The sequence below is a fragment of the Megachile rotundata genome, chromosome 9, assembly GCF_050947335.1.
Source record: "Megachile rotundata isolate GNS110a chromosome 9, iyMegRotu1, whole genome shotgun sequence".
Taxonomy (NCBI): domain Eukaryota; kingdom Metazoa; phylum Arthropoda; class Insecta; order Hymenoptera; family Megachilidae; genus Megachile; species Megachile rotundata.
Window position 1 is genome coordinate 15,982,561 of NC_134991.1, and position 27,773 is coordinate 16,010,333.

Here is a 27,773-nt window from a genome sequence, read left to right on the forward strand (position 1 = left end):
ATGAATAAATAAGATTGAAGATTCCTTTATACGAAACAAAAGTAAATTTAATATAATTTTTTCTTTCTTTTGTATTCTCTTTCCAATAAAGAAATAATATCCATAAAAATATGTTTAATTTTCTATTATTTTTCAGGTTATTTATATTTAAAATTAAACAATACATTATGCTTTCTGATTATTTCAAATACAGTAGCCATTACGTGAATATTACAAATGTGACTTACTGTGAATGTCACAAACAGTAAAACATATACGTGATTCATACTTCCTGGTTGTCAGCCCTGATTCATAGGACCATGGTTGACCGATTGGGTTAGTTTATATTTCAGTTATTATCATTTAATTATTGTCATAATTTCGATAAAAAGTTTAATTGTTTTTACGTGTATGATTTTGATACGTGTAATACTTGTTTCGATTAAAAAATTGAATAACTTATAAATTCTATATTTTATGATTTGTTAAATTACATCAGATAACGGTGTAATTCGATTGTTTGTGATTTTGACAGTTAAATCGAGTACATAATGTGTGATCTGTTTAAAAGAAATAGTTAATTTATTATTGAATTCTGTTTATTACTACATCGTGTGTTTTTATGAATGATTTCTGAAAGATGATTATTTTTTATGTGATTCATTTCAGTAAATAGTGAGGCTAATGCCAGACGTATTGCTATGGTCGAAAACTGCTTTGGCAGTTCTGGCCAGGTGAGATTAATATGTAAAACTTATTAGTAATTAATTTTATATTATTAAGTCCCATTTTTTTTTTAATTTATTTGTGATATAATTCGAGATAACTTGGTTATATTAATGTTTAAATTAAAAAATGTATAAAATTAGAAAGGTTTTTTTAAAGTAGTCTATGTATATTATATATTTCAGCCACTCGCAGTACCTGGAAGAGTTTTAGTTGGAGAAGGTGTATTAACAAAAATTTGTAGAAAGAAGCCAAAACCAAGACAGTTCTTTTTATTTAATGATATATTGGTTTATGGAAATATTGTAATGAACAAAAAGAAGGTATATTAATACCTTTTTTATTTGTGTATGAATATAAAAATTATAATTTAAATAATGATAAAAATGGTTTTCCTTTGTTTGTTAATATGATACTTCAATATAATTTATTAAATTATAAAAAACAATTTTATGTTATATATGTTAACAGTATAACAAACAACATATTATACCACTTGAAGAGGTCAAGCTTGAGTCTTTAGCAGATGATGGTCGTAAGTTATATACATTTCTATCACTTATCAAATTACATTTTCAGTTTCTTAAAATGTTTTATCAAATGTATTTCATATAAATACGTTCTGTTTCTCAAACATATAACTAAATTATAATCTTTCAGCTTTATGATACAGAAGAAAAAGAATTTCTAATTCATTATTTTATAACAAACATATCTTTGTTTATGTTTAAGAAATTGTTTAAACGAGTTTTAGATCCAGTTCTTTGATTATTAATTTATTACTTAGATTATTACACATGTTTAATATTGCAAATGTATAGAGTTATACAAGGACAGCATAATAGTTTATTATTATTTATAGAGTATCGCAATGGTTGGCTCATTAAGACAGTAACAAAGTCATTTGCTGTTTATGCTGCCACTCCAACAGAGAAGCAAGAATGGATGGCTCATATTACAAAATGCATTGAAGATTTATTAAGAAAGAGTAAATAATTATTATTATATGAATTTCTTATATTGTATTATATCCATACTTTAAATCCTGTTTTTGATAGGTGGTAAAAAACCAGTTGAAGTACATGCAGCTGTTTGGGTTCCAGATAATGAAGCTACAATTTGTATGCACTGTAATAAAACACAATTTACAGTTTTAAATAGACGGGTATACATATATTAATTATTTTTACAACTTTTAAATGATATAATACTTAAAATTTTAATGAAACTTTTTCAGCACCATTGTAGACAATGTGGGGCTGTAGTATGTGGGCCTTGCAGTAATAAAAAGTTGTTATTACCTGGACAAGGAAACGGAAAAGCAGTTAGAGTATGTTTACAATGTTATGATGCAGCTAGTAAAGTAAAGGCATCTTCTCCAACTGTTGGTGATAGTTTGAATAATAAGGATCAACAACGTAATTCGGCTGATAGTTCAGGTGGCGATAGTTCTGGTGATGATGATGATGGAAATAAGGAAGAAAATCATGATGAGGTAAACAAATTTGCAGTAATAATTATATTTATTTTGTTACATTACTAAATTACATATCTTAATTTTATTGCAGCCTAAATTTTACTCTACACTTGCCCGATGAAGTTGACTATAATTATATTATACTAAATAACACTGCAAACTGGAATATTATTGAAAACAATATTTTTTAAAATTACTAACTTTAAATTGTCAATAATATTAAAAGTTATAGTGATTTAAACATTGTTGAAACTATTTTTAAATTATATTTATGCAAAGAGGTAAGAAAAATGTCTGTGTATAAATAATTTGTGTAATTTTATATCGAATTTTGGAATCTAATACAGTTTATATGCATATCTAATTTACGAGAATAATCTCAAAATATCTTCGATATTAAAACTTACTACATTGCTGTAGTATTTACACAGACATTTAACAAATAAGACTACTATTTTTAACTCTTTATATCTTGTAAAAAATAATTCGCTACAAGAGGGATTTGAAATTTCGATCCGTTTATATTTGTATTATCTTGTTATATTGTAATATTCAATATTTACTACGATCAAGTACTACTTTCTGTTGATACAATATTTTAAGAATGTATGCCACACTGTGCCTTTCTAAATCGAAAATTTGTTCTTTTGTACTATTTTGGAACAACTGATACTAATTTCATGTCAATTTTAGAAAAAGTATATTATATAATAAATTTTTAAACATACAGAATTCAACTTTGTTTAGTTATTTATATAAAATCTTTGTGAAAAAGCAATAATTGTAATAAATAAACAATAAATGACATTAAATTTATAAATGAAAATTTTCTATATGGGTCAAATGGGGTCCGGAAAAGTTCACTTGATTAATTCACCTGTTACGTGACCACGGAGTAAGAGATACGCAGTAGATTAGTATCCCATTGGTGATGAAGAGCCTTCTGAAATTAGTCAATATGCGCGACAAGCATACAGAAATTTCCACATGACAGTGATTACTGTTACTTAAATTATGGATTCTCAATATAAGTCAGTATTTTTTAAAAGAATATAAATATTGTATGATGAATTTTTTTATTAATATTACAGTACATTATTTTAATTTATCATACATTTTACTATAAAATATAACATTGGAAATTTTATATGGAACATGTTTACTGCAGTTTAACTTAACCTTTCTAGTAATCATTTTTACATACTTCACATTACATAAATTTCATATTTGTAAATACAGTTACAAAGTATTTAAATTTCATTTATTATTTTTCAAATATTTTTAACTAAAAATATAATTATAGGACCATTCATCCTGTGAAATATTTGCAAGATCATTTGGTAAGTATGTATAAATTTTTAATTATTATATACAGCAATTTATAATATTATTATATTTTTAGGCACAAGATGTTCGACCAGATGGTAGACAATTTTTAAGTTTTCGTTCAGTTAGTGTTAACATATCATCAATTACACATGCTGACAGTTCAGCTATATTTAAAATTGGTAGTACAACAGTTGTATGTGGTATTAAAGCAGTATGTATTTTTTGTTGAAGGCATTTACTTATATTCTACATGTTTACATCAATAATATATACAACAGAAATGGAAATATGATATTATAGAAATTCAAGACATTGAGCAATAATATAATACATAAAAATCATATTATAATACTTTTTTTTGTTATAGGAATTAACTACACCTAGAACAGAATCTCCTGAGTATGGATATATTGTACCAAATGTGGAACTTTCACCATTATGTTCTCCAAAATTTCGTCCAGGGCCACCAAGTGATCAGGCTCAAATTATATCAAATTTAATAAATAATATTTTAATAAATTCTGCAGCTATTGATCTGAAAGACCTTTGTATTTGCAAAGGTAAATTAGCGTGGGTTTTATACTGTGATCTTTTATGCATTAATTATGATGGTTCAGTAATTGATGCTTGTGTTGGAGCTTTGACTGCTGCACTTAATACATGTAAGTTTCGAATAATTATGTTATAAATGATATTCAAAAATATTGATGTATAACTCAATTAATTTCTGTAACATTTTTGTTTGTAGTAACTTTACCAGAAGTAGTTTACAATATTCAAACTGGAAGTATTTCTGTACATTCGACAAAGAAAATAAGTCTTTCAATTAAAGAATTACCGGTTTCCATAACTTTTGCAATATTTAATGAGTAAGTAATATTATTTAATTAAGATAATAAAAAAAACAGTATTACAAATATGTAATTTCTTTTAGTCAGTTATTAGTTGCTGATCCTACAGATGAAGAAGAAAATTTATGCTTGGGAAGGTTAACAATTGTACTGAATAAAGAAAAAATCTGTTGTATACATAAACCTGGTATGTTGTACTGTAACTAGTTACTATATTTGTAAATGTTAATTAGGAGAAATTATAATAAGTATTTTTATTTAGGAGGAATTCCAATTTCATATGATTTGTTTTTAAAAAGTTTAACAAAGTCAAAAAAAAGAGCAGAGCTGGTAAGATCACTAATTAATACTGCTATAGTATCAACAAAAGAAGGATTAAAAGAATGAAAAATTGTACGAAATTATAACATACAACAATAATAAAGTATTATTTCATTATTTTATAACGTTTAACGTTTTATTTTGTTTGTTACATTATTTATAAAAATAGCTTCCTATTTAATACATCATATAGTATAAAATTCTTCCCATTAACTTATGCTTATGTTTTATAGTATGTATAAGATGTAAAGAATAATTTAAACAAAATTATAACTTGTTCATCAGAACAGAGAATGTTTTGATAGCAAATAATTGATATTTTCAAAATCTCTGTTCAAATTACATGGATAACTTATGAAGAAACGATCAATAATGAATACTTTATATACAAGCCATGGAAATTTAATATAAACTAGTTTTTTTCATAATACGTATAAACTCCTCTTGAGAAATTTCTCCATCACCATCCTTATCTGCTTCATCTATCATTTCTTGTAATTCTTCATCTGTAAGATTTTCACCTAATTCTCTGGCCACTCTCTTTAAATTTTTAAAAGTTATTTTTCCTGTATTATCATCATCAAAAAGGCGAAATGCTTTTAAAACTTCTTCTTTTGTATCCTTTTCTAGCATTTTTGTAGACATTAAATTTAAAAATTCTTCAAATGATAAGGTGCCTAAACCATCTGGATCAACATCAGCTATGAGTTTTTTCACTTCCTCTTTTTTAGGTTCAAATCCAAGGGCTCGAATGGCCACCTTAAGTTCCTTAGTAGCAATCCTTCCAGTACCATCAGGATCAAATAAATCAAATGCTTCTTTTATATCATTTTTTTGTTCAGCAGTTAGTTCCACTTTTGGTACACCTTTTTTCTTAATTTGTTTTTTGGAAGTAGAAGCCTAAAATATAATTCATTATGTGTATATATATAATCAGACCTAAATTTAATCATACTAAATTTAAATATAATGCATACCATATTGAAAAAATAAAAAAAATGTATTCAAATATTTATTATATTTTTTAATCAGTTGTAAATTAAAAAATTGCAAAACAGGACAACGAGAACGATATTATATCTCATTTATAATCAAATTAATTTGTAATTATTAATTATTATTAAAATCGTTGTGATACGCTTTATTGAATGTTAGAAAACGATTTAAAAAGATGTCAATTGTTATACATGAAACATACAATCTCATAGTTTGTTATTACATTCATTTGTATACAAAGTCATTGAATTAAAAATGTAAAGTTTGATTAAATAAAGTATTATTTTATCAAACAAACAATAGAGAATAATAGAAATTTGAATGTATAATTTATAGTATCACAAAAACATATACTACTATTTTATAATTATAGTATATATTATAAATTATCATAGATACTTATAAATTTTTTTGTTCATTCTTAATTATGCAATGTTTCATTATGGCAACACTGTCATGAGAGTAGTACGCAAACAAAATAGCACATTGTTGTAGAAATTTTCGAATAATAACATTACGTATAATGTACGAACCATTGATTTTAGAAAAAAAGAAACCCGCTACTCTTTCTGGGACACTTTTCGCTAAAGTTAGTGCAATTATAATTTACTCAAAAATCTTGGCTTATTGCGGAAGTGCATTTTTAGTGTGGTAACTATTTTTGTAATATACGTGGAATATTTTATTATTTTATTATTTATATATTCAAATTTTATTAGATACTTGAAATATTATATTTATCAAATAAAATATATAATGTAGCATTGTTTTTCATGTAGAGATACAACAACTTAACCTTATCATATAATGAGTTTTGAAGGTTATTAGAGAAACAATGCTTATTGTAAAACTAAATATTATTGCTTTTAAATGTTTAACACTATTTATATCTTTTAACATAAGTGTGTGTTATATTACAGCAATTATATGGTGAAAAGAAAGAAATTTATTGCTGAGTTGAATGAAGTTGAATTAACTATTGCCGGATGCAAAATTGCTGATGAATTTCAGGGCACAAAAGAATATTGGCAAAATGGAGTCTATGACAATATTGTTTTAATGGTTTCTGAAACATGTAGTACAGCAGAGAAATTGATAAAAAACCTCTTCAGTACTACATCTACAGATACTTAAAACAAATAATTGATTAATTGATTATTGTAGTCATGATTAAAAATATTTGTATAAAGGTATGATTATTAATAATAATATAAATAGTGAAACTTGTAATCAAAGAAATGTAATTATAATGTTTAAAAAAATAAATTTGTGAAATAGATGTTATGTATACTGACCAAATTATTCATTACATAATATCTTTGACGTGATTTTATATTTACATTTAATAGCGAAGAAATTAATTTGCTTCAGATAGAGGTAAAATGGATAAAGAATTATCAAACAATAAAAATTTATGTGATAAATCTGATGCAACAGAAAATGATAGTATATTAGATTTTAAAAGTCCAAAATTACAGAATCAGAAAGCAAAATTAAATGAATTGTTTAATTATAATATAAAAAGAAAAAACGCAGTTATAAAATCTAAGGGTTCTGTGAAAAATCATAAGGAAACAAAATTTAAACATAATTCAGAAAAAGAGAGAAAGGTATACTTAAAGTCCCAACCTTCAATAGAATCATCATTTTTTAAGTCTGAAGGTAGTAGTAATGATAATAAAAATGATGATAATATCATCAAAGAAGCTCTTGTGTGCCCATTGTGCTTTAAAACATTCAAAGAACTTAATTCTCAAGCAATACATATGAAGATCTGTGCTTACAAGAATAATATCTCTACAAAAAAGTTATTAGATGCTATAGAACTCCAAAAACGTCAAGAAAGTGAAAGAAAATCATTAGGTTTACTTGCTGCACCTATAGTACAGGAAAGAAAAAAAATAGCATCACGTAAAGTAGTATGTTTTTTTAATTAAATATTTTATTACGATATCTTGGACATTTCAAATAATCTTTCAGTGTGCTAAATAATCTTTGTGAAGCAGCATTTAAAATTGAAGATGTTATTTTTACACAGGGTTTACATGAAGAATCTGATCTTCAACTTGCGTTAGCATTATCAAAATCTCTTCAAGAGGTAGAAGAACTAGACGAAATTAATGAACTTGAGGGATTACCTAAAACTTTAACACGATCTGTATCAGAAATAGTTGAGCCAATTTCGGAAAAACAGTTAGAGAGATTTGGATTTGCAAGTAGCAAACCTCCATCATTGATAAAAAATAAAAGAAGTATGATTACATTAAAATATATATAGTTTTAATTTACATCAAAATTGAATACATAAGTTTTAATATTATACATTTTTTTATAGAGAGGGACAATCAAGTAACTCTTCTTCAAACACGATCCCAAGATGAAAGAAATCGCATTTTAACAGAGAGAATTTCAGAAATTTTAATGGAAGATGAACCAATTACTCAAAGTAAAAATGACACAATATATGACGAGAAAATTAAACAAGAAATTGCTCCAAGAAGTCATTTGCTAAAACAGTTTTTGTACAAGGTATGAATTCTGTATAAGGTTTATTAATATTTACTATAAAATATTAATATCGTTTTTTAAATTTCTTTTAAGGAAAAAAAATTGTGGAATAAAGCTAGTTTATCCTCTAATCAGGAGTGTTTCTATGTATCAAATCTTTCAAAATATATAATTCCAGAAGAAAAAGAAATAGAAATAGTAAGTTATATATTATATAAAATATAATAAACAAATTACAGGAATAAATTTATTACAAATATGTATTAATCTCTAGAAAATTTATCAATTTTATTTAAATTGCTATTTATAGGAAAATGAAACTACTTTAAAATTTACAAATACATGCAACTTAAAGGAAACAAACTTAAGCCAATATAAAACAAATATTAGTAATAATAAGGAAGTACTTTATGATTCATCCGATAGAGAATTGAACTTTATAAATGAAAAATGTGAAAATTGTCGAGATAAACAATTCATTAATGCTTTGGTAACAAATTGGAGGAGTGCATTAAACAATAGTTCTGCAAGTGATGTAATAATATTTGTTAATGATAACAAACATATTTGGGCACATAAATTGATTTTTTATGTACAATGTCCAAACATTTTGCTTGACATTACACCTAATGATAGTTCAGTGTATCCTCAAATCAAAGAAAAAATCAGCTGGACAGATATATCTTATAATGTTGCTTTGCAATTTCTAGAATTTATTTACTGTGGAATTATTGAAAAGTATTTCTGTATTTTTGAAGAACTGAAGAATTTGTCTTCTTTAAGAAGTTTGGCGAGGAAATATAAAGTAGAGCGATTGTTTGATTACTTAGAAAGAAAAGAAATTGAAAATAAAAAAGCTCATACATATAATGTAAAGAATAGTGAATTTGAAAATGAATTAGCTTATAGTGAAAGAAGTAATTTACAATTGAGTAATAATTGTTTGGACGATTTAATCTGTGAAGAATCATCTGAAGAAAATATTTGTTTAAGTAATGTAAATACTAGTAGGTATTGCAGCATGTCTCCTGATATGTTTGATGATATTAATGATACAGTATCAAAGAATAAAATAGCTGTAGCACTTGATAAGTCAAAGAACAATGAAAGTTTGAATATACTTAATTCTATTGATGAAGTGAGACTTAATAATACTGATGTAAATACAAGCTCTTCTAAGAAAGTTAAAAAATATCTAAATTCAATTTCCAATGGATCACATTTAAGTGAACAAGAACGAAAGAATTATTTAGTACCATTGAAAAGTAATCTTAGTTTATTTATTGAACGATTTCAAAAAGAAAATGCAAAATCGGACTTCGATTCTGACCCTGAAAATTCAGTTTTATCAATATTTTCCAAACCAAACAGAAATCCATTTAATGTAAGGAATGATGATAGTCCTGATCAGCGTTCTACATCTCATGAGAACACTGTTATAAAAGAAACATTAGATAAAGAAAGGAGAAACGTTTTGAGTATATTTGACAATTATACAAGTCCTGAATTAAATACAAAAATGCTGCATGAAAAGAATAATGATAGTATATGTCAAAATTTTGGAACAATAGAGTCAGTAGAATGTAATATAGAAAACTGTACAGAAAATCAGTTAAAGAATAATTTAGTAAATAAAAGTATCATTAATGTAGAAACAGAAAATCAAAGTAAAATAATAGAAAGAAATGTAGATCTACAGGTTTTGCATAACAAATCTGCGAATACATCTTCTATATCAAAATATAATGAAGATAGCATTCAATCAGAAATTGTTGCGGATGAAGATGAAATATCTATGTATTCAAAGTATAGACAAGAACACGAACATAATAGCATACTAAAGTATCGAGATTATATAAAAAGGAATGCATTACAAAACGACACGATGGTTAATTTAGAATATGAGAATATGGATAATGATATTACTTTACCTTCAGACATAAATAAAGATTCTGAAATTAAAGGGAATTCAGTAGAACAATATGAAACTCAAACTAAAAGAAGTTCTAAAACATATAAACAAATATCCGTTCAAAATTCATGTGATCTCTCCAATGAATTTTTTGATAAAGATAAAAATGATTTTTCTATTAATGCTGTATCCCCAATAAGTAGTAGAAAAAACGTTCATGAAGTTCAAGGAATCAATAATGTAACTACATTAAGATACAGTAAATCAGAAAATGATATAGCTATAGAAGTAATAAGAAAAAGTCTGTCAACACAATCAGATATGTATGAATGCAATTCTTTGAAGTCTCCCATATCTATATCTTCTAGTACAGAATCCGATTTTGATGTTTCAAACTTGTATAAGTCTCAGGAGGATAAAAATGATAGAGATTCAAATTTTGAAAAATCTCTTAATAATTATTCTATTGAACGTGATAATTATTTGGCAAATGTTCATATTAATGATGAAGATGATAACAATAGCATAAGCATTTCTTTGTCTAGTATTGAAGATATAGATCAGTTAAATAAATGCAATTCTGTTCAAACATGCAATATAAATAAAGAAGAGATTCCATCAATTATAAATAATGATAATATTGACTTGAAAAAAAGGTCTTCAATTCAGAAACAAAATGATAGAAAATTTAAAAAAAAATCTATTTCAGAAACAAATTTAAATATTCATACAAAAAGTGCCACAAACATTAATAGTTTAAAGAAATCTGAATGTAAATGTCATAAAAAAATATCGAGAGTAGCCAAATCACCTGTAATCATTAGAAATAGTAACACTCCTCCACCAAATTATAATGAGATGAAGACACCAGAATTGCATGTATGTTGATTTTCTGTATTTTTATATTATAATTAAGTTTATACTATGTGAGCTTATATTTGTAGGAAAAATTAAATAGGTATGGATTAAAAATCCAAAAACGGAAAAAAGCTGTGAAATTATTAACATATATTTATAATGAATTACACCCTACAATTAGTACATCAGGGATAGAATCAGAATTTACAAACATAAGTAGTGAAGATGAAGAACCACCAATGAAAAAAATAAATTATGATAAAAGTGATACTAATTCCATTGATGATAATGATTGTGAACTACTGCTTTCACCAGATAGGTATGTTTTTCCTACACGTTTGCATTTGTAAATTGTATTGATATCACACTGTTCTTTTTATTAAAATAATTTTATTTTTTGTCATAAAAAATGCGTTAGTCATAAGTAAAATCTTTATTATAATATTTAATTTTATATGAATATTTTTAAAGATAAATTAATATATAAAAATCGCAATTTTATAGTGTCACAAGTAATCATTCACAAATAACTATTACCAATGAAGAGAAACAATTCAATGAATCTCAATCTATAAATGTAGCTGATAATACACAAAACATGAAAGATATTCTTTTGAAATTTATTACTACCAATAAAGTATTACATAATAAAATTTTAGCTTATGAACCATTATGCATTGATTCTTTACATTCTTCATTGAAAGCAGAAGGTTTCAAATGCAAGATGAATACTCTTATGGATTTTTTAGATGAACAGGTAACATTGTAATATAATAATAAAATATATCTCTTTTAATGCTTCTATGTAATACAGTTGTACCTCTTTCAGTGTATTACGTTTTATTTTAATGAAGCAAAACATAGAAAAGATAAAAAAAACTGATTTTGATATAGTTACGTGCATGTGTATTAAAAAGGCAAAAGAAATTGATTGAAAAGTTATGTTAATACATTGTTAGATCTATTAATAAATTGAAGAACTGCTTTATATAACTTCTAATTAATATTAATATTTTTATGAATATTTCAAATGGTATATTTTGTATGTTTTTATATAACTAAGTAAATAAAGAAACACTTCTGTATTCAAAACCGTTTATTTATATTTTTTATGTAAAATGGAAACATCGTTAAAAAATTTATTTGTTAAACATTTATTTTACCATATTGACGTTACATGGAAAAATAAAAAAGTGTAAAAGTTGAATATATCTATGTTTAAATATTCTAATATTCATATTTTAATAAATTTAAAATGGTTACCTTTTGTTTGTTAGCTAATATAATTTAAAATAACAATATTATTTAATTTGTACGTGGCAGAAGACCATTTATTTCGGGTTGAAGAAATTCAGTTACAATAGCTGATATCATTTCATCAAGCGTATTTTTTAATATCTTGATATCTCTAAAGATGGTAGACAGAAAAAATATTAATTATCTTAAAACTATATTTAGATTACTTTTACTAAAGAAAATAGTAAACTTACTGTTCTGTTGAATGTGTACATAATTCACTGTAGTATTTAATTTTAGGTTCAGTACCACTAGTTCTCAGTGTCATAACTAAACCATTGTTAAATATAAATGTTATCATTTGACTAGATTTTGAAACTGGTAAAACAGCTTTATTGTTTGGTTTTGTGTTATCATATCCAGTTGTTAAATCCCGAACACCTGTTATAGTATATTTTCCTTTTAAAATGTCTGTTGGATACTAAAATAAAAAAAAAATTTAATTAATATAGTAATTAAAATTCTTGATAAATGTACACATGAAAATTTTTATATACAATGTTCTTACTGTATTTGGTTTCCCTGAGTATGTTCGTAATCTTTCAAATATGTTTTTAATTATGTCTGGTTCATGACAGATCCAGTATGAATTTTTACACACATGATATCCATATCTAAAATAAATATATATTTTTTGAAATAAGGATATATTTAAGTAATAAAAATGTAAATTATCAATGTGTTTCTACTTAATACTTTATAAATGAACTACAGTACATACTGTGCATATATTTCATTCAATTTTTCATGAAGAGTAAGTCCCATAGTCTCAAGATAAGTCGATAATTCGGCTAAACACAATCCAGCATTTATGCCATCTTTATCAAGAACATTTGAACCGCACATAAAACCAATGGCTTCTTCAAACGCAAATAAAACCTCTTTACCTGCGTTTTTCAATTCTATAGTCCTGTTACCCATCCATTTAAAACCTGTTAAAGTTTCCTTTTAAACCAAAAATAATATATAATAGTGGAAACAGTAGATATAATTGAATTTCGTTTTAAATAGACAATACCTCAAAGTTAAATCCATCTTGTTTGGCCATTGATGCTAAAATTTTACTTGAAACTGTTGATGCCAACATATATACATTTGAAAAATCTGTATCAACATGTTCGACTTGATACTTATGCAACATCCACCAACCCAAAAGTGCTCCCAATTCATTTCCAGAGAAAACATACCATTCACCACTGTGAAGAATATATAATAGAAAGATAAAATCAATATGTAAAAATTAAGTTTTTAAATACATACTTTTTCATTTTTGTAGCACAAGCCAATCTATCTGCATCAGGGTCATTTGCAAGAATAATAGTGGCAGAATTTTTATCAGCTACTTGTATACTTAGATCTAAAGCACTTTTTCCTTCTTCAGGATTTGGAAATTTGACAGTTGGAAATTCTGGATCAGGTAATTTTTGTTCTTCAACTACTATGAATGGCTGCAATAAAATGAAATAAATTGAAATCAATCCTTCCAACATAAAAAATTGTTTAACTTTTAGTTTAAAAAGACACATTGAATGAATTTGTATTAAAAAAAATATTAGAAAATTATAATAGTACCTTCAAATTCGCAACATTAAAAGCTGCACTCATATACTCATATCCAACACCATGCATGGGAGTATAAACAAATTTTAATATTGTATTTCTATTTACTTCAGGATACAAAACAGTTTGCTTAAGATTATAAAAATAAGATTCCATAATATCATTCCATGGATCTGTATACAAATCATTGTTATAAACATTTATAGTATCCCAAGAGGATTCATTTGGTTCAAGGTTTTCAAGTATATATTTTTGAATTTTCTTATCATGTGGTGATATTATTTGTGCACCATTTTCCCAGTAAACTTTATAGCCATTGTCATCTTTTGGATTGTGAGAAGCTGTAATCATTATCCCAGCTGCACACTTATATTTCAATACTCCATAAGGTATAAATGGAGTTGGAACAACTTTTGAGAAAAGGTACACTTTCATGTTCTTTGCCAAAAAAATTGCAGCAGTTAATTCAGCAAACCTAGAATGATATTGTGGTAATGTTATAATATTAATGATCTATAGATATAACATATATTGAATTTTGTAATTACTTCAATTGAATTATTAAAAATCCTCATTTACCTTTTACTACCATAACGTCCATCATATCCTATTATGATCCTATTTTTAGTTGCAATAGTATCAAGTAAGTACTCAGATAAACCTTGACCAGTTTGAACTATAACTAAATCATTCATCTGACTATATCCTGGACCCATACGACCTCTTAGTCCAGCAGTACCAAATTCAAGTCTCCTTAGGAATAAATTAGACAAAGTTTTATAATCACCATTAGAAATAAGTTCCCTAATTTTATGTTCAGCATTCTGATCCTACAATATACAACACAAATTTATAGATATATTCAGTGATTAACACTTTAATTTAAAAACAAATACCTTATTCCATTTTAACCACTCGTTGATTTTATCATCCAAGTCAACATTATTGGTATTGACAGAAAAATTTACAGCCATGATAAAAATGCTTTTTGTGCCACTTAACCTAAGAAAGTACAAATTATGAATAAAACATTTAATACGATAATTATGTATTAAATACCTGATGCATATATTAGTTACTCAGTATTGATATTAGTCTATATAAAATGTACTATGTGATGTGGAGAGTTTAGAAAATAAGCATTTACATGTAATAAAGCAAGTAATGTTATCTTTCTAAACTAAATATGATATACTAATCAAACTAAATTATATATTATATGTATATATATATATAGTAAAAAGTAAAAAATGAATGCCGACATCTGTAGAGATAAGTTGATTATAAGATCAGTACTATTACATTGTCACATTCATAAATTTCTTATTTCTTCAGTGAATGTAAAGTATTAACAAGAACAGAAAAAAGTAGTGAATTTAAACATAGAAAAGAATTTTACAAATTCAGAAAAGATTATTGACGAATTTTAATAACAAAAAATTTGTATATTTATAGAGCATCAATCAATAAATTCATTACAATGAATTCGGTACAATGAATTGATAATAAAAATGCACAAATGCAAAATAAAATTGTTTTTAAATAGAATAGATTATAGAATGATAATAGATATTGAAAACTTATGAAATGTCATTTATGAGAAAATAACTTAAAGATCAAATTTATAGATGCCGACTAACCTGTTTATATCGTGCTAGTAACGCGATCGGTTGATCTGTCAGATAAGAACTCTTAGGTGAAATTTGATTTTTCTAATGTTTCACGAACATTTTTAATCCTACTTGCAAGTTAAATGTACTTAGATTAATTACTTTCAATGTGTAAAAATATTTGTGAAGAAAATGTAATCATTTTAATATTACATATAGGGTACGTATAAGAGTAAACAATTTTTTCAGGTTATTATTTTTGAAGAGAACATATGGAGAACTGAAAATTGTAGTAGTGCAAATCTAAAATATACTGAATTCACAAATAAAGTCATGTCTACATGTATATTAAATGGAAGCAGTAAATGCAAAATATTATTTTGTAAGGAGTTCCATGAAAGTACAAGATTTATAATATTAGAATATTAGCCCTTCATATGTGATTCTCTTTATACATGCAATTTAAATTTGTTTTTATTAATTTTCTATTATTATGTTACATATTAATGATGTTAATAAAATTTTAATAATTAATAAGAGTTATTAAATTTTTAAATATTCATTCCAAAGTTACAAATGAATAACAGTTACACTTTAATTCATTACACTTTGTTATTTCATTATTTATATATTATACTTTGCACAACTGCAGTTAACTAGCACAATAAAAATTGTATAATTAATTTAAATGATTGTTTTATTTTATAAGACAAAATAATTGTTTTGAAAGCAGAAGAGAATTTCCTTTATATAATTTTCATTTTCGTTTATAGTATAAGTGAAATTTGAAGCTAATATATTTCATTGCTGTGTAAGAGCAGAATGATGATTAAGATTGCTCAAAAGTTACTTTGGTATAAATGTAAGACTTATAACACAATAAAATTAAACATGTATAAATATTATATTGAAACATTATAAGCTTCACAAATAGCAGGTAATTTTATTATAAAAAATATAAAGAATATTATATTTTGAAGGTAGTTTTATTAGAATATATAAAATGTTCATTATTATGTTGTTCTTTTTTGTTTCAGAAATAATATATTTGATAATTAGTATGCTGACTTCTTCATAAGTGATATTTTGGAAAATGGATATTGGAGTTGTTAAAATTGCTGAAGACAGAGACTTTGAAAAACTCAAGAAGTTGTATGATGACAATAATGAATGGAAATTAGATTATAATAAACCAGATTTGTCAGTATGGACAAAATCTGTACCAGGAATTAGTTTTAAAATGGTGAAAGTACATATCTTTGAAAATTTTAATTTGTATTCATAGTTCATACTTTATTTGTACATGTTATATAATGTGTGTTACTTATTAATCATTACAGATTAGAACTCGTTTTCCTGATGTTTTACCAGAAACTTTATATGATGTTCTACATGATCCTGAATATAGGAAAGTTTGGGATACTCATATGATTGAATCAAAAGATATAGGGTTTTTTAATCCAAATAATGATATTGGTTACTACTCTAGTAAGTGTTATTGTTAGATATTTATGTTATATACAAATTTTAGTTGTTTTAAATAAAGTAATATATGTATATACACACACACACCTGTGGGTATGTATATATATGTACATATGAATTAGTGGCCTGTCCATCTCCATTGAAAAATAGAGATTTCGTTCTACAAAGATCGTGGCTTGATACTGGTATAGAGCAACTGATTCTAAATCATTCCGTTTTTCATAAAGATTATCCACCAAGAAAGCAATTTGTGCGGGCAACATCTTATCTCACAGGTATAATTTGAAATTTAAAATAAAACTTCTTATATATTTTCGCATTTAGGTATATATTTAAGCATTACTATTTCAATATTGAAATTCCTAATTTAAGGATATATTGTAAGACCATCACGAAATGGTGATGGTTCTGAACTGGGTTACGTATCTCATACTGACCCACATGGAAAACTACCAGTTTGGCTTGTTAATAAAGTTACACAAATATTTGCTCCAAGAGTATGTATATGTACATATATATCATAAAATTTTTATTCTATTTATGAATTAGAATTTAATAATTTAAATGTTCCTATTTCAGATGGTTAAAAAATTACATAAGGCTTCTGTAGCTTATCCTAATTGGAAATTATTAAATAATCCAAATTATAAGCCATGGCATTTCCCTGAACAAATAGCGTCACCGCGAATAAAAATTGAGGATGTAAGTGTTTTTTTAAGAATTTCTGCTTAAAAATTTGCAGAATAAAAATAATAAAGAAATAAAGTAGTGGTAGTTGCAATTTAAAATTACAAAACTTTGTTTATAAATTGTTATAGTGTGTAAAATCTGCAGAAGAAAGGAATTCAAAGAACCATTATGTTGATGAATCAGAATTGAAAGAGTCTATTATGATGGATAGTGATTAGTTTCTTTTAATAAGGCACACTATAATTCTGTTAAAATCATGAAATATCAATATAATTTAAATATAATTTAAGATGTCAAATACAGTACTAAAAAATTTCATACTAATAACAAAATTATTTATAAAATTTAATTTATATATATACATGATACTGTATGTATACATATGAGTATAATTGATTTTATTATATTAGCAATAATGATATTAGGTTTGTTAATATTTGAACAAATATGCTTATTGCAATTGATGATAGAATGGATAATAAAATATACTGTGGCCTGCATTATATAAGATAATCATAGCTTGTTACACTTGAAGTTTAAAGATAATTGACTGTGTGTATTATTGAAAGTGTAGCATGTTTTCAAATGTGTAACACGCACAAACATACATGCATAGATTATAATATCAAATATACATTCAGAAAAGACGTTCAAATATTGCATAAATATCAATTGGATAGACTTGAATAATTCCTAAATCTGTAAAATTGATATATATTCTCTTTCAAATATTTATTGAAGTTATTATATTATATCGTGCTATGTAGATAATAGTCAAAAATTGCAATTTTAATAATGTTAGAGAAACTTTAGCTGTTGGAATATGAAAACGATAGTCAAATACGAATAGCATTTTTATTAAAGTTTTTTGAAAATGAAAATTCTTGATAAAATTATCGAATTTGAAAAATTCGGACTGTGTGATACATGGTTAATAGTTTACTGTTTTTGGATAACTACCATTTACCTATTTTATATTAATAATAGAAACTTTCCTTCTTATTCTGTAATACATTTAAAGCATTACTTATTGATTACAACATATCATCTGATTTCTTCAAACAATGTTATAATTTTCTGGAGTGATAATAGTAATTGAATATTTTATATGTTATATTTATTTTATATTTTTAAATGAATGCATTTATATGTAATCTTAAGTACTGTCTCTGACTTTGATTACAATGTACATACATTTATAGTTTTCTAAGTTTTTAATTACATGTTATATACAAATGAATAATTATACCTTTAGGTATTTTATGTGATTTTTATCTTTTACATTACAAACGTCAATTTTATTTTTATAAAACTGCAGTTTGCCTTCATAGACTTACGCTTTGACAGTGAGAGACAGTATGCAACTAAAATATTAAAGACTTGATCATTTAGCTATATAGTGTATTCTTCTAATAAATATTATACAATTCGTATTTTATGTATTAATCAAGTATCTTATGCTTTGTCAGTAATTGTTTTAGAAAATGCTAGTCTTCACTAGAAAAGCATTTATTTATATATATATATCAAATTTTAAAATTACTATGTCAATTGAAAGACAAATAAGTAGTTTAAATCACTTTTGTATTTTTAAATTTGTGATTTGAACTTTAGATACAGTGAGTGTCATTAAAAAGTTTACAATACGCTACAAAAAACATTTTTGTGTGGTGTTGATGATGAAGTGACCGATGATTTTTATGCGAGTATTATGCAATAGTTTAATTTACTTATTATAGATAAATCGTTTTTTTTACTTAACAGTATTTTACAATAAAAAATGTTTCGTGAATTCTATGCAATTTTCAGTGACACTCATTGTACATATACATACACAATATTATTATATCAAAGTAATATTACTGATACTATCTTTAAAAATATTACAAACGAAAGATTTTTTTACAGTAATTAATATGCCTATGTTATTTATTGTATTTTTCTTAACAATATTTATGCAAGTTGTAATATGTAAATAAACTGTTATTTACTCATTGATACTAGTAGAAATTTATTACAAAATTTGTAAAGACTTTTTATAAAAAGTAGATTGAAATAAGAAATCAGGAATGAGTCTATTTATTGTTAATTTTAAATTTCAATTTTATTGTCGCGTTAGAGCAAAGTTGTGAGACTAATGAATTGTATGAAAAAATGAATTATGTGGAATATATTAAACTAAAATTATAATTCGTAAGTGATTCTTGTCATATTGAATTTATGAATTATTAAAATATATATATAAAAACTAGCTTAGCGTACATACCTTTCATGTTGCATTATTTACAACTATTAATATTGAAAATGCAATATTTATTTTATATAAAATATTATTTTTATTATGAATTTATTTTAATTATCGTGTTGTACAAGATATAAAAAAGTCTGTACATATTTGTTTTTAAAAATATACAGGAAATACAGATTGAGGTCTAAATTGGTATCAAAAAATTAATAGGTACTTTCTGGAACTTAAATTAGTTGTAAATGTATATAAATTCACACATTTATTTTCTAACTGCACATCATTGTTGACTTCTGATATGTTTTATTAAGTAATTAATATAGTATATGAATTAAATAAACGTACATAAAATATCGAAAATAAATTAAACTTTCATTACTTTTATAGTTTCGCACTAAGTACGTTTATGTGTTACATTTAGTACGGAATCTAAACCATACCTTGATCATTTTTGATACCATTTTAGTTATAATATAAAATTCTATAGGTTCTATCAGATCTATGTTACGATCAGATACTTTTAATTAATTTGATTTTTTAATGCAGTTAGTTGCTCTGTATACTCAAGATACAATCTTTGCCAACGAAGATGTCCACCAACAACAGACAATACATCTTCCAAAAGTTTATGTTTCTTAATTCCCTGTAGGAAAAGGCACAGAAATATATTGTTACATTAGTATCTTACATAATAATATCTTGATTTTAGATATGATACATAATCTGAATATGAAATAGTAATGCTAAAATCAGTACCAAAATTAAAGGATCCCATATACTTTTAGAAGCTGATGTATGACTTGGACCCAAAAGTTCATCTAAGATTAACCTCAGACGTTTTTCCAATCCATCTGAAAGTATAATATTTTGTAAGATGTACTATTAAATAAAAAATCACAAATAACAAACATTTTTAAATGCATACCTTGAGTTAATAGAAATGATACCAAGGCCATAAGCCAATGTATATATTCCTGAGTACTTCCAAGAGCTTTGGAAGCAAGTAATTGTTGTTCCAAATAAGAGACTACACTTGGAGCACTATGAGGTAATCTGGGATTAGGTAGAGTATTTCCAGCAGTTCTAAGTAGTCCTTCCTGCAAAGAAAAAAGTGGACCTCTGGGAGCTCTGTTGCCAGTAACAGATGATGCATTAAATGATGCCCAGCGCCATATTGGATCTTGACTATCACCAATTAATAGCCATGTACCTAAAAGTATCATACATTTTAAATAAACAATATGCTAAATATAATATATTTTTCAAGTTAGGCAATATAACTTGTATACCCATTTCTTTATGATACATATACGCCCTAGCATTAGTGAAAGCTAAATGTGGCATTCCATTGTATAAAGTACAAGATAGTAGAGAGGTGCCAGGTACTGCTAAATGTGCTGCAGAAGTTGAAACTATCATTCTGCATGAATATCCTATTTCCCAAACACGTACTGCACCACAGCTTGAAATGACCATTACCTAGAAATACTAATGATTAGTATAAATATATTTGTATATATGTAAGTTAAGAAAAATAGTTACTGCATTTCCAACTGCGTGAACTTTTGCAAGTGGTGCAGGTGGAGCTAAAGGAGGCGCTGGTCGACACCCTTTTGCAGGATGAAATGTATGAAGACTACCATCTTCTAAACCAAGTGCTATAACAGCTGGTGATGCTGCTAAAGCAACAGCACTGTATCCCAAATATAAATCCCAGGTTGGTTCAGAATCTGTACCTTTAAATACTTGCAAATGGGATAAACCTTGATTATTAGTTACGGTTACTGCATAGTGACCAGCTTGTTGAGATAATGAATTGGATGGTTTTAAAGGAGGAAGTATGACTTGATTTGTATTCCTCTCAGATGTGACTTTTGGTTTTTTATTAAATGATGTGGGATGTGGTCTTGGCGTAGACTGTTCCCGTCGTTTCAAAGTAAGTGTAGAAGCTGAAGTATTTGCGTTGGCTGGATTTATAGAAGTTGTAACGTTAGGTGCTACAACGTCATTTCGTTTTTCTATAACAATTGAACTTTTAACTTGACTTGTAAATGTTGGTGTTCCTAGTATACCACTTGATGAATCTCTAAAAAAAATAAATTATTTATTTCATATATATATCATCCAAAACCTATTTATAATTTCGTAAAAGTGTAAGTTAATTAACATTCTATCAGACGGTGGTGGTATAAACATTGGAGTTATTCGTCTTTTGCCATCTGATGTCCTTGTCTCAATTTGTTTGTTGATAGGACCTTTAGCAGGAGTGGTTGAAGTAGTAGTTGGTGGCTGAACAGAAGTTGTATTTGAAGGACTTTGAATTGGTTGTGTTGGAGGTGCTGATGTTTTTAAATTAAGAAGTTCAGGTGCTTCCATTACAGTGCAACCACCTTGAACCAATGGTTTACCATACAAACGTTCATGAAGACTACTCTATAATAAAATAAAAGTTATTAATATTTTATTGGTTTAAACAATTTATGTACAATACTTACTTGTTCAGCAGGATCAAGTGGTTGACCTAATTCCTGCTGTGTAAATTCAATAAGCACAACAGATCCATCCCAAGAACAAGCAGCTAATCTAAGACCACATGGTGACCAACTAGCATCTAAGACTGAATGTGTAAACAATTCGTGTATTACCACCAAAGGTCGTTTTAGCGATGTTAACCATACAGAAAGAGAACGATCGCGAGATCCTATAGCAACACAGCAATACTGTTGTGGTTTTGAAGAACCTGGCTGCTTTTTTTGTAAAATATTACCGTTAAATCTCTGCAATAAGCAATGAATGAATAATTAAAGAATCAGATACTTAACAAACACTTCTAAATAAAATAATATCTTTTTATTTTTAATACATACTACACATGTAACAGCTTTACGATGCCCAACAAAATCTTTATCTTGTGTCCATCCATCTCTTTCAATTATTTGTGCAGTGGGACCTCCACCATTCATTGCATGAGCTGATACTAAATACTGACCATCTGGACTCCAAGAAAGTCTTAAAACGTGAGTTGTTCCACCACATTCATCAAATGGTTCTGATATTAGAGCTGCTTCAGTCCAATCTGTAGTGCGCCATACTCGTAATGTTTTATCATCAGACTGAGAGGCTAAATATTTTCCTACTGGATCCCAAGTAATTCCTTTTACAAATCCTGTGTGACCTTTTAGAACAGCGACAATAGCTGGAAATTTGGAAGCATCCCATACAATTACACTGTTATCCACTGATGCAGAAGCTAACCATGGACTGTGAGGTGCCCATGCAAGATCAAGTACATCAGCTTCATGTGAACGTAATGTAGCTATACAACGCCATGTTTCCACACTTGATTTTCCACCAAACAAAGTACTGCCACCTGATCCTCCAGATAATCTCCAAATCATAATTAATTTATCTACACCACCTGATGCTAATAATCCATTATTACTCCATCTAACACAATTGACGCATGCTATACAAATAACAAATGTATTAATATATTATATATTATAGCATTTAATGTATTAATTTTATCATGTGTTTATACCAAGATGATTATCTAACTGACATAGCATCTTTGGAATATTTTCATCTAATTCTGCAATTTCATTAACTACTGGTTCCATATTCCATATAACAACCCTTCCAGAATCTCCACCTGGAATGAAATTTATAGTACAATTATAATTAAAACATTACTTTTATCAAAAAATAAAAGGACAGTTAGTATACCTTGACCACCAGTGGCAAACCTTTTTCCATCTGGATGTATATCCACAGAAAATATTGAGTATCCTAAATAATAATTACACTTTAAACTTAGGCATATTCATTATAAATATTAAAGAAAAATGTATTTAAATATTATATTTTTTACAGACCATCATGTGTAACCCAGTTTGGCTTCACCAATTTCATATTTTTACTTTTATTTAATAAAATTGAATTAACTTAATAATTATTCCGCAATTCTTTATCCATAATTCATTATGGGTACCACGATATGTAATAATAACTTTTAGTTCTGTCACTATAACATTTGGTTAAAACGCATAACCTTAAGATATAAACATAATTCTATCACCGGATGATTACCGGCAATACATTCAGGTTCATTTTCATAAACACGTAAGGGAGTGTTTAGATAAAACAAGATAGGGTGTAGAGCTACAGAGTATAAATAAAAATTCCTGAATTATTTTGTTTATACTAAGTAAACGCGTTAGGGATCTAGAGATATACGAATACAAGAATATGCTAATCAAGGAATCTAGAAATTTAAAAATGTATTATATACATATATATATGTCGATTGTGAATTAGGTACAGTATACGCCAATGTATGAATACTATGGTGGGTAATGAAGATTTCTTCAACTTGGTCGTTGGTTTCCTCCCGGGGACATACATTTGAATATACGCGCGGTTTGCTTTTATTCTATAAAGTATAAATTGTGTATAAGATTTATAAAGTTACTAATAATTAAGTATCATTATTAAGCAACATGTAAAAATGTATATTTTTCCATATTTATAGATAGTCAATTTTACAATATAAATTGTCAATTCTTACAACTATTTATCACCATATTTTACACAATTGATTTTAGAATTCGATGTACGATTGCTAAATTCAAGCAAGTTTTTATAACGTTCAACTAAATCTCCGATTGAACGCCTCGGTTGTCTTCTTTCTTCAACTTTTACATTATTGTCACAACCATTATTCATTTTTTCTTGTATTGTTTCACATACATCATGTATAGTAAGTTTATTTGGAAGTTCATGTACTATATTTTCCATTTCCATCCTGTTTTTACATTCAATTTGTTTGGCAGTTAATTTTTCAGGAGTAATAAATTCTGCACTCGTATTACAAAGACTTTTTGCTGAAATGTTTAAATTCAGTTCTGACATATCATGTATTTCTTCAATTGCATTTATAAGTGCTGTTGAATTTGCATTTGAAGAACACGGTATAGACATTATACTGGAATTTGCTGTTAAAAAAGAAAGTCTTTTACTATAAAATAAAATATTAATATTAATAAATATTTTCTATTATTTACAAACCTGTCCTATTAGCCCTTTTTGTACGATTAGAAAATAATCGGGAGTATTTTTCTGCTTGTTTAAATGTCGGTAAATTTCTCCTAAATATTGTATGTGCGTGTAAAGATGAGTTTTCACTATTTGGAGTTAAAATTGTATCGTTAAAATTAATTCGTGATACTAACAAATTTTCCCTTAACTTTGATCCATGTGATGTATGATTTTGTTTCAAACGTTTATACCGTGAAAATAGTGATTTATGTGCATCTGAAAAAAATATTTATATATATTTTTAAATATTTGACACTTTCTACAGTTAACACAATTTTTTTACATTTAATACCTTCCACAGGAGTAAGTTGTAATAGTTTCTGTAGATCACTTTCTTCATTATTATAGTTTGTATCAATTTTTATACGAGGAGATAACATTAAAACCACATTGTTCATTATAGGTGATACAGTATCATCATAAACTACATTTTGTACATTCTTCTGACATAAAATATCTTGAGATTCTGATAACAGTTTTATAATATCTGATAGATATGATTGAATAATATTTGATGCTGCTTTTATATCTTTACAACTAGCTTCTACTTGTAATAAACACTTTGAAATATCCTTTGTATTTATTTTCAGTCGTTGATGTAATTGAATTAGTAAATAATTAAATAATATCAGAAAGTTATTTAATACTAACTTATTATCTTTGTATGATTGAAACAGAAGGCACTGAAATTTAAAATATTGTTGATTTTATTTTTTGTACACTATGAGCAAATATATGTCATATTGTGCAATGTACCTGTTTGTCCACAGAACATAATTCTGAAATTTCTGAACAACTTATCTTTTGTACTTGTTTACCATCTAATACCCCAATATCATTACTATTACTTGATATTATATTATTTACTTTAGAAACAAGCTGTTCTATACCTTTTAAAATTGAATTTTTTTTTTGTATACGATTTAATCCATCAGTGACATTTTTTCTCCACACTAAAATCAATGCATGATTATTTCTTTTAAACAAATTGAAACTAGAATGTATATATATATATACAAATAAATATATGTATAATATTAACTTTTTATCACTTCTTCATCATTTATATCTCTTAAACATTTTTTAATTGAAGGATGCACAGGTGCTTCCTCTGAAAGAATTTCAATTGACTGTTCTTTTTCAAAAATTTCTCTTACAATATTAGTTAGTATTTCTTTCTCTTTCCTAAAAAATAAAATAAAATTAATATTTTAATTAAAGTTTGTTAATATATAAATAAAGCAAACAAATGATATGTGTATTACTCTAAAACAACTTTAGTTGCATTTTCCATCTCTGATAAATTTTTATGATTACTAGAAATATTTAAATTAACTTTTACATTAGTTTCTTGAACAAATTTCTTTGCTAAATGTCCTTTAGGTCCAACTTGTGGTGCGAACATAATATTGTAATCAGCTATAAAAAAAAAATTAAATGATACAATATTCTTAATACTGTTATTATCCCTTTTGCATCTATAGACAATGTATATTTCATCTATAGATGCACAGGAATTACTATAAAAACAGGAATTTATTATAGTAAATGGGATTCATTTTAATAGTGTAATAAAATTTCATTGATGTTTATTATGACAAACAATGAGAAAAAACATATCAACAAGATACTGTTTATGAAAAATATCATACTTTCTCTGGTAATATATTTTCGCACTACTACTTCGGATAATTTCCACATGATAGTTGTAAATTTATTGCCACCAGCATGAATTAAGTGAGACATAAGTATGTTTGGAAAACCAATGTCCGGATTTTCCAAGGATATAGTTGTTAAATAATCTTTAACATTGTTACGATATTTAACTTCAGTCTTTTTACAAATTACTGGCCATTCTATTAATTTTTTAAAACGCTCCGAATCATATATTGTCAATAAATAATGAGAAATATGTAAGAAACCGATTGTATTTGGTTTGTCAAACATTCCCTGTAAATAAAAATGTTGATAACTAACAAGTAGATTGATATTAGACTTAAAAGTATAATAATTTTTTATGAAAAATATACCTCACGAAAATGTTTCCTGAATTCATCACTAGGCTGAATTATTTGAGACAATAACAATACATTACGATGAAAAGAAGCGCTTACGGCCATCACATTAATACAAGGTTAGTAACACTGTATGTGAAATTAAGTATTTGTGACTAATTATTTTATCAACAGAGTGAAAGAAATATTTCAACCAGTGGGTATCACGATCATTTTATAACAATAATATGGAAATAAATAAACTTTTTGCTACTAACGGCTATATGAATAACATTTAAATTTCAAAACCCATTGCTTACTATTCTATAGAAGGAAAATATGACATGAACAGTGTTTCTCCATTTATTATTGGACGGTAGATTATAGTCGATTCGTAAAATTCGGCTAACTTCAGTGGACTTTCTATATAATTGCCGGCGAAAGAAGCTTATGTGTAGAGACAACATTAAATAGTGAGGAGCCCACTGAAGCAGTGTTGGGCAGTCCCAGTGCATGCGCAGTAAGCTATCCGTAGAAGTCCTCAGTAGCGTATACACTCTGATGAAATATAAGATATCATTAGGCCCTAGTAAGGAAAAAAAAATAAATCTGAAGAAAATTGCAGGAAAGAGAATAAAAGGGTTAAATAATACAACAGATTATATATAATAAAAGTAATATTAAATTTATTTATGATTATTATTATTTTTTACGTTTGCAGCCATTATATTATATTATATGTATAATTCACGATATATACATATATGTATATTAATAAATAATCATTTTGCAACATATCTGCAAGATTAAGTTAAAAACAATTAATAAATTTAAATAAT

General features: G+C 26.3%; 9 protein-coding genes across 17 annotated transcripts; 5 read left to right on the forward strand and 4 right to left on the reverse strand.

Annotated features, from left to right (window-relative positions):
• Window positions 1-164: 164 nt before the first annotated feature.
• rush (pleckstrin homology and FYVE domain containing family member rush hour) lies at window positions 165-2,914 on the forward strand. Of its 2 annotated transcripts, XM_003703693.3 has the most exons (8): window positions 166-315; window positions 649-713; window positions 891-1,028; window positions 1,177-1,240; window positions 1,568-1,693; window positions 1,764-1,870; window positions 1,943-2,200; window positions 2,274-2,914. In XM_003703693.3, exons 1-8 carry the CDS (start codon window positions 300-302, stop codon window positions 2,301-2,303), a joined length of 804 nt encoding a protein of 267 aa, XP_003703741.1. In that variant the 5' UTR covers window positions 166-299; the 3' UTR covers window positions 2,304-2,914. The 2 variants fall into 2 exon arrangements, with proteins under 2 accessions (XP_012141611.1, XP_003703741.1); XM_012286221.2 differs by lacking the exon at window positions 891-1,028 and having other exon boundaries at window positions 165-315.
• Window positions 2,915-3,046: 132 nt separating this feature from the next.
• LOC100881931 (exosome complex component RRP43) lies at window positions 3,047-4,808 on the forward strand. Its single transcript, XM_003703749.3, has 7 exons — window positions 3,047-3,213; window positions 3,486-3,522; window positions 3,585-3,722; window positions 3,879-4,173; window positions 4,260-4,380; window positions 4,446-4,549; window positions 4,625-4,808. Exons 1-7 carry the CDS (start codon window positions 3,197-3,199, stop codon window positions 4,747-4,749), a joined length of 837 nt encoding a protein of 278 aa, XP_003703797.1. The 5' UTR covers window positions 3,047-3,196; the 3' UTR covers window positions 4,750-4,808.
• Window positions 4,809-5,035: 227 nt separating this feature from the next.
• LOC105662589 (uncharacterized) lies at window positions 5,036-6,352 on the reverse strand. 2 transcript variants are annotated; one of them, XM_012286204.2, is made up of 2 exons: window positions 6,213-6,352; window positions 5,036-5,583 (listed from the first exon to the last, which is right to left on the reverse strand). In XM_012286204.2, exons 1-2 carry the CDS (start codon window positions 6,213-6,215, stop codon window positions 5,086-5,088), a joined length of 501 nt encoding a protein of 166 aa, XP_012141594.1. In that variant the 5' UTR covers window positions 6,216-6,352; the 3' UTR covers window positions 5,036-5,085. The 2 variants fall into 2 exon arrangements, with proteins under 2 accessions (XP_012141594.1, XP_012141595.1); XM_012286205.2 differs by lacking the exon at window positions 6,213-6,352 and adding an exon at window positions 5,661-5,920.
• Window positions 6,353-6,727: 375 nt separating this feature from the next.
• LOC100881823 (uncharacterized) lies at window positions 6,728-16,631 on the forward strand. Of its 6 annotated transcripts, XM_076535269.1 has the most exons (11): window positions 6,728-6,869; window positions 7,051-7,598; window positions 7,718-7,931; window positions 8,015-8,208; window positions 8,281-8,385; window positions 8,498-10,978; window positions 11,044-11,276; window positions 11,462-11,714; window positions 11,787-15,180; window positions 15,269-15,643; window positions 16,197-16,360. In XM_076535269.1, the coding sequence occupies exons 2-9, from the start codon at window positions 7,062-7,064 to the stop codon at window positions 11,838-11,840; spliced, it is 4,071 nt and encodes a 1,356-aa protein (XP_076391384.1). In that variant the 5' UTR covers window positions 6,728-6,869; window positions 7,051-7,061; the 3' UTR covers window positions 11,841-15,180; window positions 15,269-15,643; window positions 16,197-16,360. The 6 variants fall into 6 exon arrangements, with proteins under 6 accessions (XP_076391384.1, XP_076391383.1, XP_076391387.1 ...); XM_076535268.1 differs by having other exon boundaries at window positions 11,787-15,643; XM_076535270.1 differs by having other exon boundaries at window positions 6,729-6,869; window positions 7,029-7,598; window positions 11,787-15,643.
• On the reverse strand, window positions 12,096-14,809 carry Pgm2a (phosphoglucomutase 2). Its single transcript, XM_012286212.2, has 9 exons — window positions 14,710-14,809; window positions 14,393-14,643; window positions 13,826-14,288; window positions 13,514-13,701; window positions 13,272-13,449; window positions 12,975-13,198; window positions 12,762-12,867; window positions 12,448-12,674; window positions 12,096-12,365 (listed from the first exon to the last, which is right to left on the reverse strand). Exons 1-9 carry the CDS (start codon window positions 14,785-14,787, stop codon window positions 12,263-12,265), a joined length of 1,818 nt encoding a protein of 605 aa, XP_012141602.1. The 5' UTR covers window positions 14,788-14,809; the 3' UTR covers window positions 12,096-12,262.
• Window positions 16,517-16,928, forward strand: LOC143263937 (START domain-containing protein 10-like). Its single transcript, XM_076535684.1, has 2 exons — window positions 16,517-16,672; window positions 16,764-16,928. Exons 1-2 carry the CDS (start codon window positions 16,517-16,519, stop codon window positions 16,926-16,928), a joined length of 321 nt encoding a protein of 106 aa, XP_076391799.1.
• Window positions 16,918-19,596, forward strand: LOC100881539 (START domain-containing protein 10). The gene is made up of 4 exons (XM_012286215.2): window positions 16,918-17,183; window positions 17,281-17,405; window positions 17,488-17,610; window positions 17,727-19,596. Exons 1-4 carry the CDS (start codon window positions 16,976-16,978, stop codon window positions 17,814-17,816), a joined length of 546 nt encoding a protein of 181 aa, XP_012141605.2. The 5' UTR covers window positions 16,918-16,975; the 3' UTR covers window positions 17,817-19,596.
• Window positions 19,597-19,910: 314 nt separating this feature from the next.
• Window positions 19,911-24,095, reverse strand: Hira (histone cell cycle regulator-like protein). Its single transcript, XM_003703712.3, has 11 exons — window positions 23,719-24,095; window positions 23,570-23,632; window positions 23,385-23,495; window positions 22,711-23,309; window positions 22,339-22,620; window positions 22,011-22,276; window positions 21,386-21,929; window positions 21,133-21,322; window positions 20,769-21,053; window positions 20,600-20,694; window positions 19,911-20,486 (listed from the first exon to the last, which is right to left on the reverse strand). The coding sequence occupies exons 1-11, from the start codon at window positions 23,753-23,755 to the stop codon at window positions 20,364-20,366; spliced, it is 2,595 nt and encodes an 864-aa protein (XP_003703760.1). The 5' UTR covers window positions 23,756-24,095; the 3' UTR covers window positions 19,911-20,363.
• A 235-nt stretch (window positions 24,096-24,330) lies between these two features.
• LOC100881427 (uncharacterized) lies at window positions 24,331-27,410 on the reverse strand. 2 transcript variants are annotated; one of them, XM_012286219.2, is made up of 8 exons: window positions 26,971-27,410; window positions 26,593-26,890; window positions 26,206-26,359; window positions 25,983-26,125; window positions 25,697-25,893; window positions 25,224-25,623; window positions 24,911-25,156; window positions 24,331-24,837 (listed from the first exon to the last, which is right to left on the reverse strand). In XM_012286219.2, exons 1-8 carry the CDS (start codon window positions 27,058-27,060, stop codon window positions 24,413-24,415), a joined length of 1,953 nt encoding a protein of 650 aa, XP_012141609.1. In that variant the 5' UTR covers window positions 27,061-27,410; the 3' UTR covers window positions 24,331-24,412. The 2 variants fall into 2 exon arrangements, with proteins under 2 accessions (XP_012141609.1, XP_003703793.1); XM_003703745.3 differs by having other exon boundaries at window positions 25,233-25,623; window positions 26,971-27,408.
• Window positions 27,411-27,773: the final 363 nt, after the last annotated feature.